Source organism: Malus sylvestris, chromosome 12 (genome assembly GCF_916048215.2).
Source record: "Malus sylvestris chromosome 12, drMalSylv7.2, whole genome shotgun sequence".
NCBI lineage: Eukaryota > Viridiplantae > Streptophyta > Magnoliopsida > Rosales > Rosaceae > Malus > Malus sylvestris.
This window is the reverse complement of record NC_062271.1, coordinates 835,236-852,609: the sequence shown is the minus strand read 5'-3', so window position 1 is coordinate 852,609 and position 17,374 is coordinate 835,236. Positions and strand designations below refer to the sequence as shown.

At 41.7% G+C, this 17,374-nt stretch overlaps 1 protein-coding gene across 1 annotated transcript; it reads left to right on the top strand.

Annotated features, from left to right (window-relative positions):
- Positions 1-330: 330 nt before the first annotated feature.
- On the top strand, positions 331-1,633 carry LOC126593406 (blue copper protein 1a-like). Its single transcript, XM_050259471.1, has 2 exons — positions 331-496; positions 1,332-1,633. Exons 1-2 carry the CDS (start codon positions 331-333, stop codon positions 1,631-1,633), a joined length of 468 nt encoding a protein of 155 aa, XP_050115428.1.
- The last annotated feature ends 15,741 nt before the right edge of the window (positions 1,634-17,374 follow it).

Here is a 17,374-nt window from a genome sequence, read left to right as displayed (position 1 = left end):
TTGAGATCTCTAGTGATCCAACGATCCTTCTTAGGCGTTGATCAAGTCAGGAATAAACCAAAATACCATTTCCCAAGCTCTTTTGTTTCCTTCTCTAAGTTTGTGAAGCATAAATTATAATAAGCCGACCAAATATACTTCTAATGTTAACATATATAGTATGGTAAGCCGACCGTAGTCGGTCTTCAAATTTGTCTATAATTCGAGGCTTTGGATGAACTTTACAAACAAAAATTATTATAAATAGACCCTTACATACCTCAATGTTAGAACCACTGAAAGCTAATATAACAAAGATTCGTTGAAAAGATACATATTATTAAAGCTCCAATGGGTTCGAACAAATTTGTCTCCCTAATTTCCATTCTCGTGATTCTTCTTCCTACACTGTCCATGGCAAAAGAGTTCGTCGTCGGAGATGATAGCGGCTGGAGAACGGATTTTGATTACCAAAAGTGGGCTAAAGGCAAAGTATTTCGAGTTGGTGATACATTGGGTATGTATATACATAATACATTACATAGCAATTTTGTTTTCAAAGCAATTTTGTTTTCAATTTTCAGTCTTTTATTTTGAGAGAAAATTGTAACAATTGTCCATTAACTTTAACCCAATTGGATCAATGGTCATTTAACTAAAAATTCATGACATTGTTCCTCTCACTCATCAAAACGTGTCTATGGTTCCTTTCATCAACTCCGTCACAATTCCATCAAAATGAGTCATGTCAAAAGGACCATTGCTCCAATTGCGTTAAAGTTGAGGGACCATTGCTCCAATTGCGTTAAAGTTGAGGGACCATTTCATCAGTTGGGTTAATGTTGGGATCATTGCTACAAATTTTCTCATTTGGTTTTCTATAATTGTCTCTTGATTCAGCCTCACGTTCGTGGCACATAATTCATTTTGACTGAAATTCTAACATAGTTGATGAAAGGGACCATAGTTGCACACATTTTGATGAGTTAAGGGATCAATGGTCATGACTTTTTAGTTGGGGACCATTATTCCAATTGGGTTAAAGTTGAGAGACAATTCCTACAATTTTCTCTTATTTTGAAGTGTTTTTTTTTTTTAACTAAAACTTGTTTGGTAATTCTTTAAAATTTTAAATGAAAACTAAAAGCAACCTTTGTGAGTTTTTAAATTATGGTATTGAAAACTGTTACCAAACAAGTTTTTAATTTTTTAAATTTCACTATTTTCAGTTACAAAATAACTAATAAAAACTAGAATGATTATCAAGCGGGTCTTAATTACACACTTCTTATTCTTTCATAGTTCGCAAAAAGTTTAATGTGATTGCACAAGCTTATACGTTTTAATTACAGTGTTCAAGTACAAGGCTCCTAATCACAACGTGTTCAAGGTGGACGGAGCTGGGTTCAAGGAATGCACTAAACCAACGGAAAATGATAAAGCACCACTTACCTCTGGGAATGACAAAATAAAGCTAACGACTGCTGGAAACAAATGGTACATTTGTTCAGTTAGCAACCACTGTGCTGATAAGGGGATGAAGCTTTTCATTACCGTTGCAGACGAATCATCTGCTGCTCGTAGCCTCATATGGTCTGGATCGTACCAAGTCTTCATCGCCACTGTCATTGCAATCGTGGCAATTGTAGTCTGATACCACATGAGTTCTTGATTTTTTTTCTACCGATACTTTCAATTTATTTGGAGCAACTGAAGCTAGCTAGCTTAATTTGCACTACTGTCAGCGACCTCAAATAATAATGACTTTTCCTTGACTCTTTAAATTATGTAATTTGCATTCCTATTAAATGAAATGCAGTGAACCTTTCTGTTTCGTTAATCTGTCACATTCTTTTCGACAACATTAGATACAACTGTAGCAAGCCTTCTTAAAGTAAAAAGGGTATTGGTAGTATGATTCTCTCTCCTCCTATTTCTTCCTATTTGAACGGTCACGATTAAACCATGTCAATATCTTAAGTTGACTTTTTTTATGGAAAGGGAAAGAAAAGGAGGTAAGTGAAAGAGGAGGGAAGGAGATCAGAAAGGATCTAGAGGGGAGAAAATTATACTCTTAAAAATATGGGTACAAATAGGAGAAAAGGATTGAGCACACTTCTATAATCATGAGTAACTTCAATCTTAACAAACCCTAGCACCCATTCAAATTACAAGCTATCACTTTTATTGCGTAGATGGAAAATATTTTAGGGTTACATACAGTGGCGGATCCAGGATTTTAAACCCAGGATTTTAAACTCGGGGGGTCCCAATAGTAAAGGTCAAAAAATTTATAAACAAAAATAACATTGAAAATTTAAATATAATACATTTAATTAAAAAATCATATGCAAAACAATATTACAAATTATAAAATCATAATTCAAGCGTCCATTACGAGGTTTCATAAGTTACTAGGGAGCACGTAAGTTATTAATTATCTAATATGGACCACTAAATTTAAAATACCGGTCAAATAAAACTCTCCCCAAACTCCCACTATATTTCTAACCAAACACATCATTTTTCTCTTTTACTAGTTTCCAAACATCCACCTTTTTTCTCACTATGAACACAGCTGCCATACCTCCACCAACCGCCTCCCTCCCCATTCTCCCGAAGCCATGGCAGCTCCACCCCCAAATTTCACCAACCCACAAATCATATCCATCTTACTAACCTTATGAAGGAAATTTCACCCATAAGAAAAATTACTAAGGTGGTTGAAATAATTTGGGGAAATTTGGGCTTATGTACTGCCCCTGCCAGACGACAGAGAGAGGTTGGAGGAGAAGTGGGTGGCCCCAGTGGATGAGACCATGGCAAAAGCAAGGAGGAGAGAGGCAAGAAGGGTCCCTATTTTCTTTCTTCTCCGTGCGCGGTCATCTTCTTCGAGAAGAAGACAACCACTGCAACCTGCAACCTGCAACTTGGACAGACCTCTTGCTCGAGTACGAGGGGTCTCCGGAAAATTTCTAGCAGCGATTTAGGATCGCCGACGGGTCTTGGGACCTCTCAGGTCCCTATGTGGATCTGCCACTGGTTATATAACCTCCAAGAGCCACACCCACAACAACAACTATTGCAATTGATCTGAGGATTGCCCTTTTACTGATTTTTAGCCTGAAAAGCTTACTGTTGTAGACAAATAGATCAGATGTGTCGTCAAAATTCGGAATCATCAATGGTTCCCATTTTGGCAGTCTTATGGTAAGTACAACATGTTGGAAATTTTGAGTAAAAAATTTATTGTCCCACATTGGTCACTACTAAAGGTTCTCTCACTTTATAAAGCTTTATCCATTGTAGAAAATGATTGGAGTGATGAACCATAGAGAATAAGATTGGGCTTAAGGGTTAAGCTTTGGGATGTACTAATTAACTGATAATTAATATATAATTAATAGATAATTTATCAAAAAATGGGTCTTGTGCCTTGGGGCTCGGGCTCTAATAATTAAATTCTTTAATTAATTATTTTTGATTAATTTCGAATTTAATTAATTAATTATTTTTTTATCAACAGACTCATCTTTTCGATGAAGTTTGAGGTGATGAAAGAACGCAGAGAGCAAAGCACCCTTCTGAGAAGATGTCTCCCATATCATTCTCATACCTGTTGCGAACAGGCATACATCTATTATATATACATCCATCTACATGGCATTTAGTACACAAAAATTGAAAATTCTTCTTCTACAATCCCAAACATACTTACTGAGATAACCACAAGGAAATTCGCCAGAAGTCAAGTTTTCCGGTGCTGGAATTCTAACTTAGATTTTTGAATCCTGGTGAAGTAGACGCCCGTAGAACTACAAGCACTGAGTATGGACGAAATTTCTGTTTCAAGGACATTGCGGTATGCAAGCCTCGATCTTCAATTTATCTGTTTAATATTATTCCATTTTTGTTCATACTCTATTAATATATTTATTCGCATTTATTATTTATTAGCGCATATATATTGATTGTTGATATTTGTTTGTACCATACTTGACCAATCCCGAAACTACTGAGCACCGGTCAACGTTATACCGTCAAGGACCCAGAAGAGCTTCCCTTCAACCAGGAGGCCAATCACAATGCGACACGTGTCGACATCAGAAGCCAATCACAGCGCGACACGTGTCAACATCAGAAGCCAATCACAACATGACACGTGTCAATGTTAGAACAAAACTAAAAACTCTCTTCTATAAATAGGGATCATTCTCCCACAATAATCTCTAATGTCATTTTGTACTAAACTATTCACTAGAACTCAAAAAATGAGAGCTTGAACCTATGTATTTGTGTAAACCCTTCACAATTAATGAGAACTCCTCTACTCCGTGGACGTAGCCGATCTGGGTGAACCACGTACATCTTGTGTTTGCTTCCCTGTCCCTATTCATTTACGTACTTATCTTCACTAGTGATCGAAGCAACCAAGCGAAGGTCACAAACCTGACATTTTCTGTTATACCAAAGTCCTCGCTGATTTTGTGCATCAACATTTGGCGCTGTATGTGGGAAAGACACTTACTCCCACTATCTTCAGCTTTGTTAAGCTGGTTTCCACCGCTCGTACACTTTCTTTTAGCCAAACATCTCTCTCCAACATGGGGAGCGAAAGAAGCCATAGCACACAGAATGACACCCCCATTGGACCTAGTATGAAGCAACGAAAGCAGGAAGGAAATAGAGTTACTCTTCAGAACAACAAGATAGTGATGAGGAACGAGGTCCTCCAGGAGCAGTATGAAAAAAATTTCGAGATGCTTCACGAGGCTAGGCATGCTCAAGCACACAAGCTCGTCGCCCCTGCTGAGGTCAACAATCATCTGAATGCCCCCCAACACGGAGGGTCACCGATATCCAACACGGACATCCCTGATAGGGATCGAGCTACACATCAATGTGATAATCAACATGAGACTTCTCTCAACCCAGTTGCTTCAACCTGAAGCAGAAGGAGTAGAGGAAAACACCTCCTCACAGAAGGAGTGGAAGGATCAAAAGCCGTCTATCGCGATTGTCGAGACTTCCTAAAGCAACGTCGAGAGAATCCCATCCACATAAGCTCGAAGATCAATGACCCAAGAGTTTCTGAAAGACTCGGTCATCTCGCACGACCCAGGCCAGCAGTTAATCTAGGGAATGGGCAACAAGTCCCAGAAGAACGTGAAGGTACAGGGGACTCGAAAATGTTCCGACATACTCACTCTAGGAGTCAGTGTGACGAGTCCAAGGAAAAATCATGCTATCTTGATCAAACTTTCCTACTTCCAAGAGGCGATGGGGACTTACGGAAGAAAACTTCAATGATGCACAACTCCACTCAGGACCCCCTCGTCCTACAGCTCCTGGAGGAAGTAAACAAGTTGAAGGCTGAACGTCAAGCCGAGATACCTGACTGGAACCAACCCAAGCCTGGCCCCCTCACAAGAAGGATCATCAACACCCCCTCCAAGCGAAGACAAAGCAGAAGCTTAACTCACAACTCTATATTGGAAGGGAAGACCCGATTGAACACCTTAACCTCTTTGAGTCCACCATGGTATACCGGAGACACACCGATGAAGAACGGTGCCTTCTCTTCCCCTCCACCCTCTCTAGCGGAGCTTTAAACTGGTATTGCCGTATTCCACCCGAGACGGTAGACTTATTTGAAGAGTTGAGGAAGTTGTTTGTCTCTCAACACATCTTCCAGACCGATCGCTTGCATTCCGCAGATGACTTGTACACTATTCGCCAGAAGTCGGACGAGTCATTACGAAAGTATGCTGGCCGCTTCAGCCATGAGTATTCCCGCTGTGCTGAGGCAGATGACAAGACCGCCCTCAAAGCCTTCACGGCAGGCTTACGTGACTGTTTCTTCAAGTACATGATCAATGCCAACACTTGGAAGACTTACTCTGAGGTGATGGCACAAGCTTACAACCATGCCTCTGCCGAGGCAAGGACATATCAAGGGAAACCCCCTATAGTCACCCCTTATCAGCAAGTAGGGAGTGGAGGCCAGATCCAACGGAATGAAAAGACCTCAACCTTCCAAACGGTAGCAGCACACCCCCCGGCCTCATTTAATGTTTCGCCAAGTCAGCAGACATATCAATCCTAGGGCAAAAGGAAAGATTTCCATCCTCACCAATCTTATTTTAATAAAAAGAATAAGGAGCACTATCGGGATAACTCAGGATATCGTCACAATAACGCCCGTCCCCAGGCAGTCAATGCAGTGGGCCAATCACATGTCAAGACAGGCCCTACCCCGAGGTATGAGACATACATACCTTTGAACGCTACATGCGCGGCCATCTACCCCAGTATAGCTCATCTGATACCAAAGCCAAAGCCAAGACAGCCAGATTACAAGTCCACGAAAAACACGGGCATGTTTTGCTGCTACCACGAGTATAATGGCCATGATGGCGAGAAGTGCGTCATCCTCCGTGATCATATTGAAGCTTTGGCACGTGAAGGAAAAATTGATCAGTTCCTCCTTCACCCTCCAAGGGATAACCGTAACCAACGCCAGGTGAATGTGATATATTCTATAAGCGGTGGCACACCTATGTCTGAATCTTCCAATAGGGCCATGAAAAACATTGAACGAACTTTGAGACCTGGCCATCAAGTGTTTCACGTGGAAGACATCAGGGGAGGCAAGTATCAAAAGCCTAACTGGGATCCAATATGTTTCTACCCTGAGGAAGAAAGAGGTATCATCTACCCTCACAACGACCCGTTGATCGTGGAGGCTCACATAGCAAATTTTGATGTGAAACGAATCCTAATAGACACAGGTGCTTCAGTCAATATCATGTTTGCTGAAGCTTTCAAGGCACTTAATGTAGTTGAACACTTGCTCTATCGCTCGATTTCTCCTCTGATAAGCTTCTCTGGCGATATCGTGCAACCTTTAGGGAGTATACACTTACCCCTCACCATTGGTACAGGCCCCTACACAGCTACTATTACCACTAACTTCCTAGTGGTCAATTGCCCGACGGCATACAATGTCATCTTTGGACGCACAGGCATCAATGATCTCAAGGCCATGGTATCCACACATATGTTGTTGATGAAGTTTCCAACCCCTTTCGGCAATGGATACATCAGGGGAGATCAACTTAGTGCTCGATCATGTTACAACACTTCAGTTAAGCAACAACACCTGCCTGTCCCCAAGGAGACCCTCTCTATACATAACCAAGTAGTAAAGACCAGTCCAGATGAAGCCAACTCGGATCTTCATAATGGCAACAGTCAACCCGATGACCCTCGAGATGACTCCTTCACTCAGCAAGCACAACCCGCTGAAGAGTTAGAGAATGTCTCTATCTCCAAAGACCATCCAGATCGCATGGTGAAGATTGGCACCACTTTGTCACCACCCATTCGGTTGTCATTAATCTCATTTTTGCAAGAGAACGCCGAGGTCTTCGCTTGGTCATATAAAGATATGCCGGGCATCTCTCCCGATATCATCTGTCACCACTTGAGTATTGATCCCAAGACCAAACCAGTAAAACAGAAGCGAAGATCTTATGATGTTGAACGATACGAGGCGATGAAAGCAGAAGTTGAAAAACTCAAGGACATAGGCTTCGTCCGTGAAGTCAATTACCCAACATGGGTAGCAAATGTTGTCCTTGTTAAGAAAAATTCGACCAAGGAAAGTCTCCTGCTTCAAAAGGTCTTGTGGAGAATGTGTGTCGACTACACCGACCTAAACAAAGGATGCCCAAAGGATAGTTTCCCCCTTCCTCTCATTGATAGACTTATAGACTCTACGGCAGGGTGTGAGCTCTTGAGCTTCATGGATGCTTATTCAGGATACAACCAAATCCTCATGAACCCCTCAGACCAAGAACACACAGCCTTCATTACTGACAGGGGACTATATTGCTACAAAGTCATGCCCTTCGGTCTAAAGAATGCAGGAGCAACTTATCAGAGACTGGTCAATTCAATGTTCGCCGAACAGATTGGGAAGAGCATGGAAGTTTACGTTGATGATATGTTAGTCAAGAGCAAACATGCTGACCAACACATCACCAACCTATCTGAAACTTTCACCATTCTAAAGAGGTATCGAATGAGGTTGAACCCCAACAAATGTGCCTTCGGCGTGGGCTCTGGCAAATTCTTAGGCTTCATGATTAGCCAACGAGGCATTGAAGCTAACCCCGAAAAGATCAAAGCAATCCTCGACATGAAAGAGCCAGTAACTTCAAAAGACATCCAAAGCCTTACTGGCAAGGTGGCAGCCTTAACCAGATTCATCTTTAAGGCCACAGACAGATGTGCTACTTTCTTCAAAGCACTCAAGGGAAATAAGAAGTACATTACATGGACGGAGGAATGTGCCAAGGCATTCAGGAACCTCAAAGAGTACATGAGTAAAGCCCTTCTGCTCTCCAAACCAGAAGTTGGTGACACTCTTATTATCTATCTATCGGTTTCAGCTTCAGCAGTCAGTTCTGTTCTTATTCGAAATAACAGTGGTGTCGAACGGCCCATCTACTATGCTAGCAAGGCCCTACAAGATGCGGAGACACGATACTCCAACATTGAGAAATTAGCTCTAGCATTGGTCATGTCTGCTCGAAAACTTCGCCCTTATTTCCAAGCACACGCCATCATCGTGCTTACCAATCACCCTTTTCAACAGATACTCCAGAGTCCTGACACGTCTGGGCGAATGATCAAATGGGCGATAACATTGGGTGAGTTTGACATCTCCTACCAACCAAAACCAGCCAAAAAGGGTCAAGCAGTAGCAGATTTCATCGCCGACTTCACATATCCTGTTGACATTGCTTCTACACCTGAAGCAATAGCTTCATTACCATCGGAAGCTCAGAAGCTAGAATCAACAACCCTAGCATGAAGTCTGTATGTTGATGGCTCATCCAACCAACAGGGCTGCGGAGCAGGATTAGTCCTCACTACCCCTGACAAAGTGGCGATAGAATACGCTATTCGTTTCAAATTCAAGGCATCGAACAACGAGGCCGAATACGAAGCCCTTCTAGCAGGCTTACGTTTGGCCAAACATCTTTGAGTTAAACAAATTGATATCTTCAGTGACTCCCAATTAGTGGTCAACCAAGTCACGAACAACTTTGATGCTAAGGATAGCTCCATGGCAGCATATCTTACGCAAACACGACTTTTGCTCAAGCACTTCCACTACCAGATCACCCAAGTTCCTCGAGCGGCAAACAGTCATGCAGACGCTTTGGCCCGCCTCGCCTCGACAGTGGAAGACAAGATTGGGAGAAAAATTCATGTCGAATTGTTGGCATCACCAAGCACCATGGTCGCGGAAGTGTGCAATTTACAACAAGGAGATAGTTGGATCACCCCAATTTATAAATTCCTTGCCCATGGCACCCTCCCAAATGACAAAGTCCAAGCTAAGCAGATTCGATACAAGTCTGCTCGCTACCTGATCATTAATGACCAACTCTACAAGCGCGGTTTTACCCTGCCCTACCTAAGATGCCTTACACCTGCGGAGGCAGAAATTGTCCTTCGGGAAATACATGAAGGAGTCTGCGGAGATCATGCTGGGTCTCGATCCCTAGCACACAAGACTTTTCGCCAAGGATACTATTGGCCAACACTCCACCAAGATGCCATCAGAATATCTCGCTCATGTGATAAGTGTCAACGCTACGCAACTATCCCTCATTCCCCTTCCAAGCCGCTCACTCCTATGATCAGCCCTTGGCCCTTCGCCCAATGGGGACTTGATTTAATCAGCCCAATGCCTGCAGGGAAGGGCAAGGTCCGCTATGCAATCGTTGCAGTTGACTACTTCACAAAGTGGGCTGAAGTAGAACCCTTGGCAACCATTACTGAGGGAAAAATAGAAGACTTCGTATGGAAGAACATCATCTGTAGATTCGGCATTCCCAATGCGATAGTCACTGACAATGGGCGGCAGTTCGACAACAAGAAGTTCAAGATGTTCTGCTCTAAGTTCAACATCAACTTATGTTTTGCCTCTCCAGCCCATCCCCAGTCTAATGGACAAGTCGAGGCCGTTAACAAAATAATCAAGTGCACTCTGAAAACTAGCTTGGACAAAGCTAAAGGTTTTTGGCCAGAATTCGTACCCCAAGTTCTTTGGTCATACTGCACTTCATATCGGACTTCCACAGGAGAAACTCCATTCTCACTTGCTTTTGGTACAGAAGCAGTTGTCCCGGTTGAGCTTGAGCAAGCAACATACCGAATCCAGAATTACATGCAGAGTGAGAACGACAAACAACTCACCCTCAACCTGGATCTAGTCGAGGAACACAGAAATCAGGCTCACCTGAAGAATGTCGCCTACAAGCAGCGCATTTCCAACTACTACGACTCAAGGGTCAAACCTCGCTCTTTCAAAGTGGGAGACTGGGTACTGAAGAAAAGATTACTCTGTGATAGGGTCCCGAGTGAATGAACACTCAGTCCTAACTGGGACGGACCGTTCGAGGTCGTCGGCATCAGCCGCCCTGGCTCCTACAAGCTCAGAAACTCCGACGACAAGACCATTGGCCATTCATGGAATGCTGACCACTTGAAGTACTATTACAAATAGACTCACATTGTACAAGTGTTAAGCTACAGCCGTTCGACATCCTATATAACAAAGACCATTTGGTATGAATTCAATAAAGAGGTGATTTAGCCAACTCGGCCATAAACTCTTTTACATTCTGAGCAATGAAACCCTCAAGTGTTGAAGCTTCAACGCAAATGTTTCCAATACAAAACAAAATCTAAGTATGTGTCAACAAGACTATACAAAGGATCTACATCATACATTCCAACACATTCATACATAAACATCATACATTCCAACACATTCATACATAAACATCATACATTCCAATACATTCATGCATAAACATCATACATTTCAACACATTCATGCATAAACATCATACATTCCAACACATTCATACATAAGCCAACTGTGCTTCGAAAGGGTTCAACACACTTTGTGTCATTCGACATTTGCCACAATGTGCCTCGACACCTTGCCCTTATTCTCACCAACTAGGTGATGAAGGAACTCACCTTCGTACCACCAACTAGGTGATGAAATGTACAACCTGTACTCTAATATTATTTGGAAACTTGCCACCCTTATCACCAATCAGGTGAAGAAGGAACTCATCTTCATGCCACCAACCAGGTGATGAAATGTACAACGCGTACTTTCCTTCATGCCACCAACCAGGTGATGAAATGTACAACGCGTACTCTCCTTCATGTCACCAACCAGGTGGTGTAAATGTGATGAAAGGTGATTAAGGAATTTACATTCGTACCACCAACCACGTGATGAAAGCAACCCACCATTCATTCCAGCAACCCACCATTCATTCCACTATTCATTCACAAATAATCAAAAACCATCAAGCTTTACAACTCAACTAGGGGAGCACTTATGCCTAATAAGAGCTATAGTCACCAACAAAGTCTTATTGCAAGCCAACAATGGCTTCTGTGCATGGTATACGAAGATCAAGCTCTTCAGCCCTCTTGCAGACATTTCTCCTCTGTAACAATGCAAACACTACAACTCATAGAAAGCTTCAAACGCTCTTGATCAAGACTGTTCGAAGCAAATTCAATTTATATGGTTCATCCAAACCTTCGACTACTACAAGATGTGGCTTGCATCATAATCTCTCGCTTAACAGTATGGAAGCAAAATTTGTATACGTTGTCTCTCCCACATTTTCAAATTTCTAGTTTTCCCAAAAAAAAAAAAAAAAAAAAAAAAAAAAAGAAGAGGAAATTGGAAATTGGGAAATTCAACAAAGCTTCATCAATGGAACACAACTACAATCCTCAAAAGCTTCGCACTATCTTCATCAAGATAATGTGAAGCAAAATCAATTTATGGTGCCAACAAAAGCTTCATCATTGGAGGACAAATATCAATCTCAAAAGCTTTGCACTATCTTCATCAAGATAGTGTGAAACAAAATCAATTTATGGTGCCAACAAAAGCTTCATCAATGGAGGACAAATATCATCTCAAAAGCTTTGCACTATCTTCATCAAGATAGTGTGAAGCAAAATCAATTTATGGTGCCAACAAAAGCTTCATCAATGGAGGACAAATATCATCTCAAAAGCTTTGCACTATCTTCATCAAGATAGTGTGAAGCAAAATCAATTTATGGTGCCAACAAAAGCTTCATCAATGGAGGACAAATATCAATCTCAAAAGCTTTGCACTATCTTCATCAAGATAGTGTGAAGCAAAATTAATTTATGGTGCCAACAAAAGCTTCACCTATAAAGCTTCGACCCCAAAGCTTCACCTATAAAGCTTTAACACCAAAAGCTTCACCTATAAAGCTTCAACCCTTCAACACCAAAGCTTCACCTAAAAAGCTTCAACACCAAAGCTTCACCTATAAAGCTTCAACACCAAAGCTTCACCTATCAAGCTTCAACCTCAAAGCTTCACCTACAATACAAAATTTCAACACCAAAACATATAAAAGCTTCACACACTCTTCATCAAGATAGTGTGAAGCAAAATCAATTCATGATGCCCAACAAAGCTTCAACCTCAAAGCTTCACCTACAAAGCTTCAACACCAAAGCTTTTAAATATATATATATATTATTTTTATTTTTTATTTTTTCCAAAATTCGAAAATTCAAAAATCCAGAAATTTGAAAATTCAAAAAAAATCAAAAATAAATAAAAAATTGCCTAGGCCTCCTCTTCTTTGGGCCTAACAACTTTCATAACAAATATATATGAAGAAGGAGTTTTGGGCTACCACTTAGAAAGGAAATGCCTCATTCGTCAACTCCCTCGACTAGAGACTTGGGGGACTCCTACCATATGCTACTGCACCTTGATACTCGGAAGTCTCACGACCACTTAGTGACTTGGATTTTTCAAGTCTCCAAACGAGAAGTTTTCCTCACTTGGGAAATTAAGGGAGCACTACCTCAACCTACATGCTTCACTCACAAAGTTTCAACATACAAGCTTCAACAAAAGGAAAAATTCAAAGAATTTAGTGAAGAAGGCATTGGTGTATTTAACACAATACGTTGAAATGAAGCAAATCTTGTTTATTGATATTTCCGATAAGTTACAAATATGTACATATACATGAATCAAAATAAACAAACAAGAAGGAGCCTTCACAAAGGTTGCTTAGGGGAAGTCTCAGCAGTCGGTAGAGCCCCAGAAAGAGAAAGCACCGGAGGGTGGTTATCCGGAGCCTCAGTACTGGACAGAACCCCAGAAGGAGGAGGCATTGGAGGTTGATCATTTGGAGCTTCATTATGCGGTACAGCCCCAGAAGACGAAGGCAATAAATGCCTTTGGAACAAACCCACAAACCTTTTATGATCAAGTAAAGCCTGACCATCAGATTCCTGCATCTGGTCAAGTTTCCTCTTCATATTTGTAGCATAGTCATGCGCGAGCCTGTGCAACTGTTTATTCTCATCCTTGAGCCCTCTAATCTCCTGTTTGAGACTTATCACTTCAGCAGCCAATGATTCAACTTGGCGGGTTCTAGCAAATAGGCGTTGGGCCATATTAGACACAGAAGCTGCACACTGAACACTAAGAGCCAGAGAATCCTTAACAGCCAACTAATCAGACCGTTTGGAAAGTAGTCTGTTATCTCTGGGAGTGAGAAGGTTCCTGGCCACCACCGCAGCGGTCATATCATTCTTCATCACAGAATCCCCAACGGTAAGAGGACCAGTAGAGGATATGAAGGATGGGCGCCATATGTTGTCTGGAGAAGGCGTGGCTGCATCTTCTCCAAGGTTCAAGTCAAAAAGACGGTCGGAGGGGCCAGACATTTTCAAAGGTGTTGAAGAGAGAAGAGGTCAGACAAATCAAGATCTTAGAAGTGCAAGAAATGAGCTTCTACTGGTGGAGATTCAGGTGTGATGTGGAACTTAATGCCAACCTCTATAAAAATCTGCACTCGACGGAGCTTCAGAAATCGAAGAGGCGTTTGCTTTCTCAAAAGCTGGGCTGCTCAGAGACCACGAGGGCCGATCTCAAAAATCGAAGAGGCGCTTCCTTTCTCAAAAGCTGGGCTACTTAGAGACCACGAGGGCCGATCTCAGAAATCGAAGAAGCACCTGCTTTTTTAGCCTCGTCAGCACCTGTCACATGCACACTCAGCTTTGCGAAAATTACGGGCAATCTGTCGAAGATTTCTGGTGAAGTAGAAAGCACATGAATCTTACTGTTCAATCACTACTCTCCACACGCACCATCAACTCCTCGGGTACCACATATAACTTTGCCAAAGATCTCTGACAAAGTTTAGGCACGAGAATTTCGAAGTTCCAGCTACCCTACTATTACCCACAAGGGTAAAGGAACAGCACCACTGCTTGACAACTGGAAAGTCCCTATGTGTGTCGACCTCCGTGTTCCGTGGCAAGACAGGCTAGCAAGAACGTCCAACCTTTACTCACATTCGAGAAAAGACTCTCAACATAATTACTTTCTCAAAAACCGAAGCGGCACCGCTTTCCGAATCTCGAGAGCCAGATCCCCGACGGGATTGCTTGTTCTAAAACCGAAGAGGCACAGCTCTCAGAACTTCGAGAGCCAGATTTCCTTAGATAAAGCTTGTCTGTAATCTTCACACGCAACATCAGCTTTCCAGATACCACATACCATTTTTTCAAAGTGCTCTGACAAAGTTAAAACACGTGAAGCCGGCAGCTCCCACTACATTGCTGTGACCAAGAAGGGTAAAGAAATAGCATTACTACTTGTTATTGGGAAATCCCTATATACATCGACCTCCCTCCTCAACGGACAGGCAAACCTGCAAAAATGTTCAACCCATTCTCGCATTCGAGAATGCACCCTCAACATAACCTCTCGAAATACTCAACTTTATTTCCCCCCAATAATACCTCAGCAAATAAGCCACACCAAGAACAAGAGTATCTCATATCATCAGGGTCGAAAGCAAGAGTATCCCATATCATGCTTTCTCCCTGTCCTTGTCTTCGTCCTTGTCCACACCTGCAGGACAAAGAGAAAGAGAGCAGTCAGTCGGAACCTGAAATCAAACCTCCAATCTGGAACTGACTGTCTGAGACCTTTGCCTGGTTGTTTACTTAGCATTGCTCTCGAGAACTCATCCTCAACTGCTGTCAAGGTCATGAATTCCACCGGCACATACCTCATGACAGTTGATCAGATATTGGCTCTTTACACTGAAGCTGCCAAGCGTGGATGAGTCACTATGAAGGAATGTTCTGAAGGACCATTTAAATGCAAAGGTTGCACACCACTTCTGCCATGCAAAAGATTGAAGCAGAAGGTTCAACGGTGAGCTGAAACAGATCACTACAGCACGACACCTTTCCATACCACATTCATTATTCCGTCAACAGCAAAAGTATCCCATATCATCAAGGTCGAACGTACTCTAGATTTGATGGACTTGTTTTGACCCTCAAATTCTTGAGTCGGCCTTATACTCTGAAGGGAACCAGAAAACCTTCCAGCACAGTTAAAGAATAAGCCTGTGGAAAGTTACTTCTTCAAAAGCAAAAGTATCTCATATCATCTCTTCTCCATTTGCTTCTCCTTATCCTGGCAGCTGAATGAGAGACAAGGAGAAGGAGAACAATCAACTGGAAGTCAAAGTCGAACCTCCGATCCTGGATTGCTTGCTTGGAAGTTTGACTGCTTACCTTGTCTGTCACCTCTTTCGGCAGATCTCCTAGCTCGGCGACTTGGGGGACTCCTACTATAGGGTTTGTATCGCACTTGACCAAGCCCGAAACTACAAGTAAGCTTCAAGTGAAATTGATACATTACCTTGTGCATCTTCATCGGTTAAAGATACCACCCATGGATGGAGGAAAAGTACTTCCAGAGAAGATGCCACATCTACATATGAGACAAATAAGGCACGTGAAAATGATACCACACTTCGGTACTTAGAAGTTTCGTGATTACTCAATGGCTTGGATTTTGCAAGTCCCCAACCGAGGAGCTTCCCTCACTCGGGAACTTAGGGGAGCACTGTTTGTACCATACTTGACCAATCCCGAAACTACTGAGCACCGGTCAACGTTATACCGTCAAGGACCCAGAAGAGCTTCCCTTCAACCAGGAGGCCAATCACAATGCGACACATGTCGACATCAGAAGCCAATCACAGCGCGACACGTGTCAACATCAGAAGCCAATCACAACACGACACGTGTCAATGTTAGAACAAAACTAGAAACTCTCTTCTATAAATAGGGATCATTCTCCCACAATAATCTCTAATGTCATTTTGTACTAAACTATTCACTAGAACTCACAAAATGAGAGCTTGAACCTATGTATTTGTGTAAACCCTTCACAATTAATGAGAACTCCTCTACTCCGTGGACGTAGCCGATCTGGGTGAACCACGTACATCTTGTGTTTGCTTCCCTGTCCCTATTCATTTACGTACTTATCTTCACTAGTGATCGAAGCAACCAAGCGAAGGTCACAAACCTGACACTTTCTGTTGTACCAAAGTCCTCGCTGATTTTGTGCATCAACAATATTTATCCAACACACCATTGCCAAACCTTGCATGAATATCCTTAGTGTTATAAACATTGCGATGAAGTTTGAATTTTTGGCGGAAGCGGCTCAATCTACGTTCACGCTAGCTTGATGAATTGTTCAATCTTGAAACCTACCAAAAATTTAAACGTATCAGAAAACTTCTATTTAAAATTGATGAGCAAAGTGTGTAATTAAAGAAACAAATAGTATGAGAAGTCTCTTAAAGAATTATTAACTTTGGACAAGCTTTAAATAAATATGGTGAATCTACATATAAACTTTGTATATTTTTCATATGTTAAAATACACAAAACAAAGAACATGAAGAGTACCATGGAGAGGAATCTGGTAAGTGTCGAATTGTTCCTCTTTTAGGAACTTGCAATAAGGCATAAAATCGTCGTAAGAACGTATAATGTCAACGAATTCACCATTGGAATCCATGGGATAATCAGTCACTAGCTACTTTTCTAGATTTTTGGCTCTGTCAGAGGTATATAGTATATATAGCTTCATCTTATTTACAGGTTTCTTGTAGGCTTGGTCGATCTACGAAGATCAAGAATTGTTCTTTAGTTTGTTTAATATCCTTTATCTTGCTTTCTGTCTTTGTATTTCTTTAAAACAAGGCATGCAGAGAAACTTAGCTATAGCTGATGATGCCTTTCTAACATTTTGTAGTTGAATAAAAGTGTATTCAGCTTCAAGGGATCTGACGATTGGATTCATCATTATTTCCAATGTATTTGCAGTCCTAAGCTTCTGTGCTTCCAATTGTGTATTAAATAAAGACTCTCTGTTTCTAAAATTCTTCCTTAATAA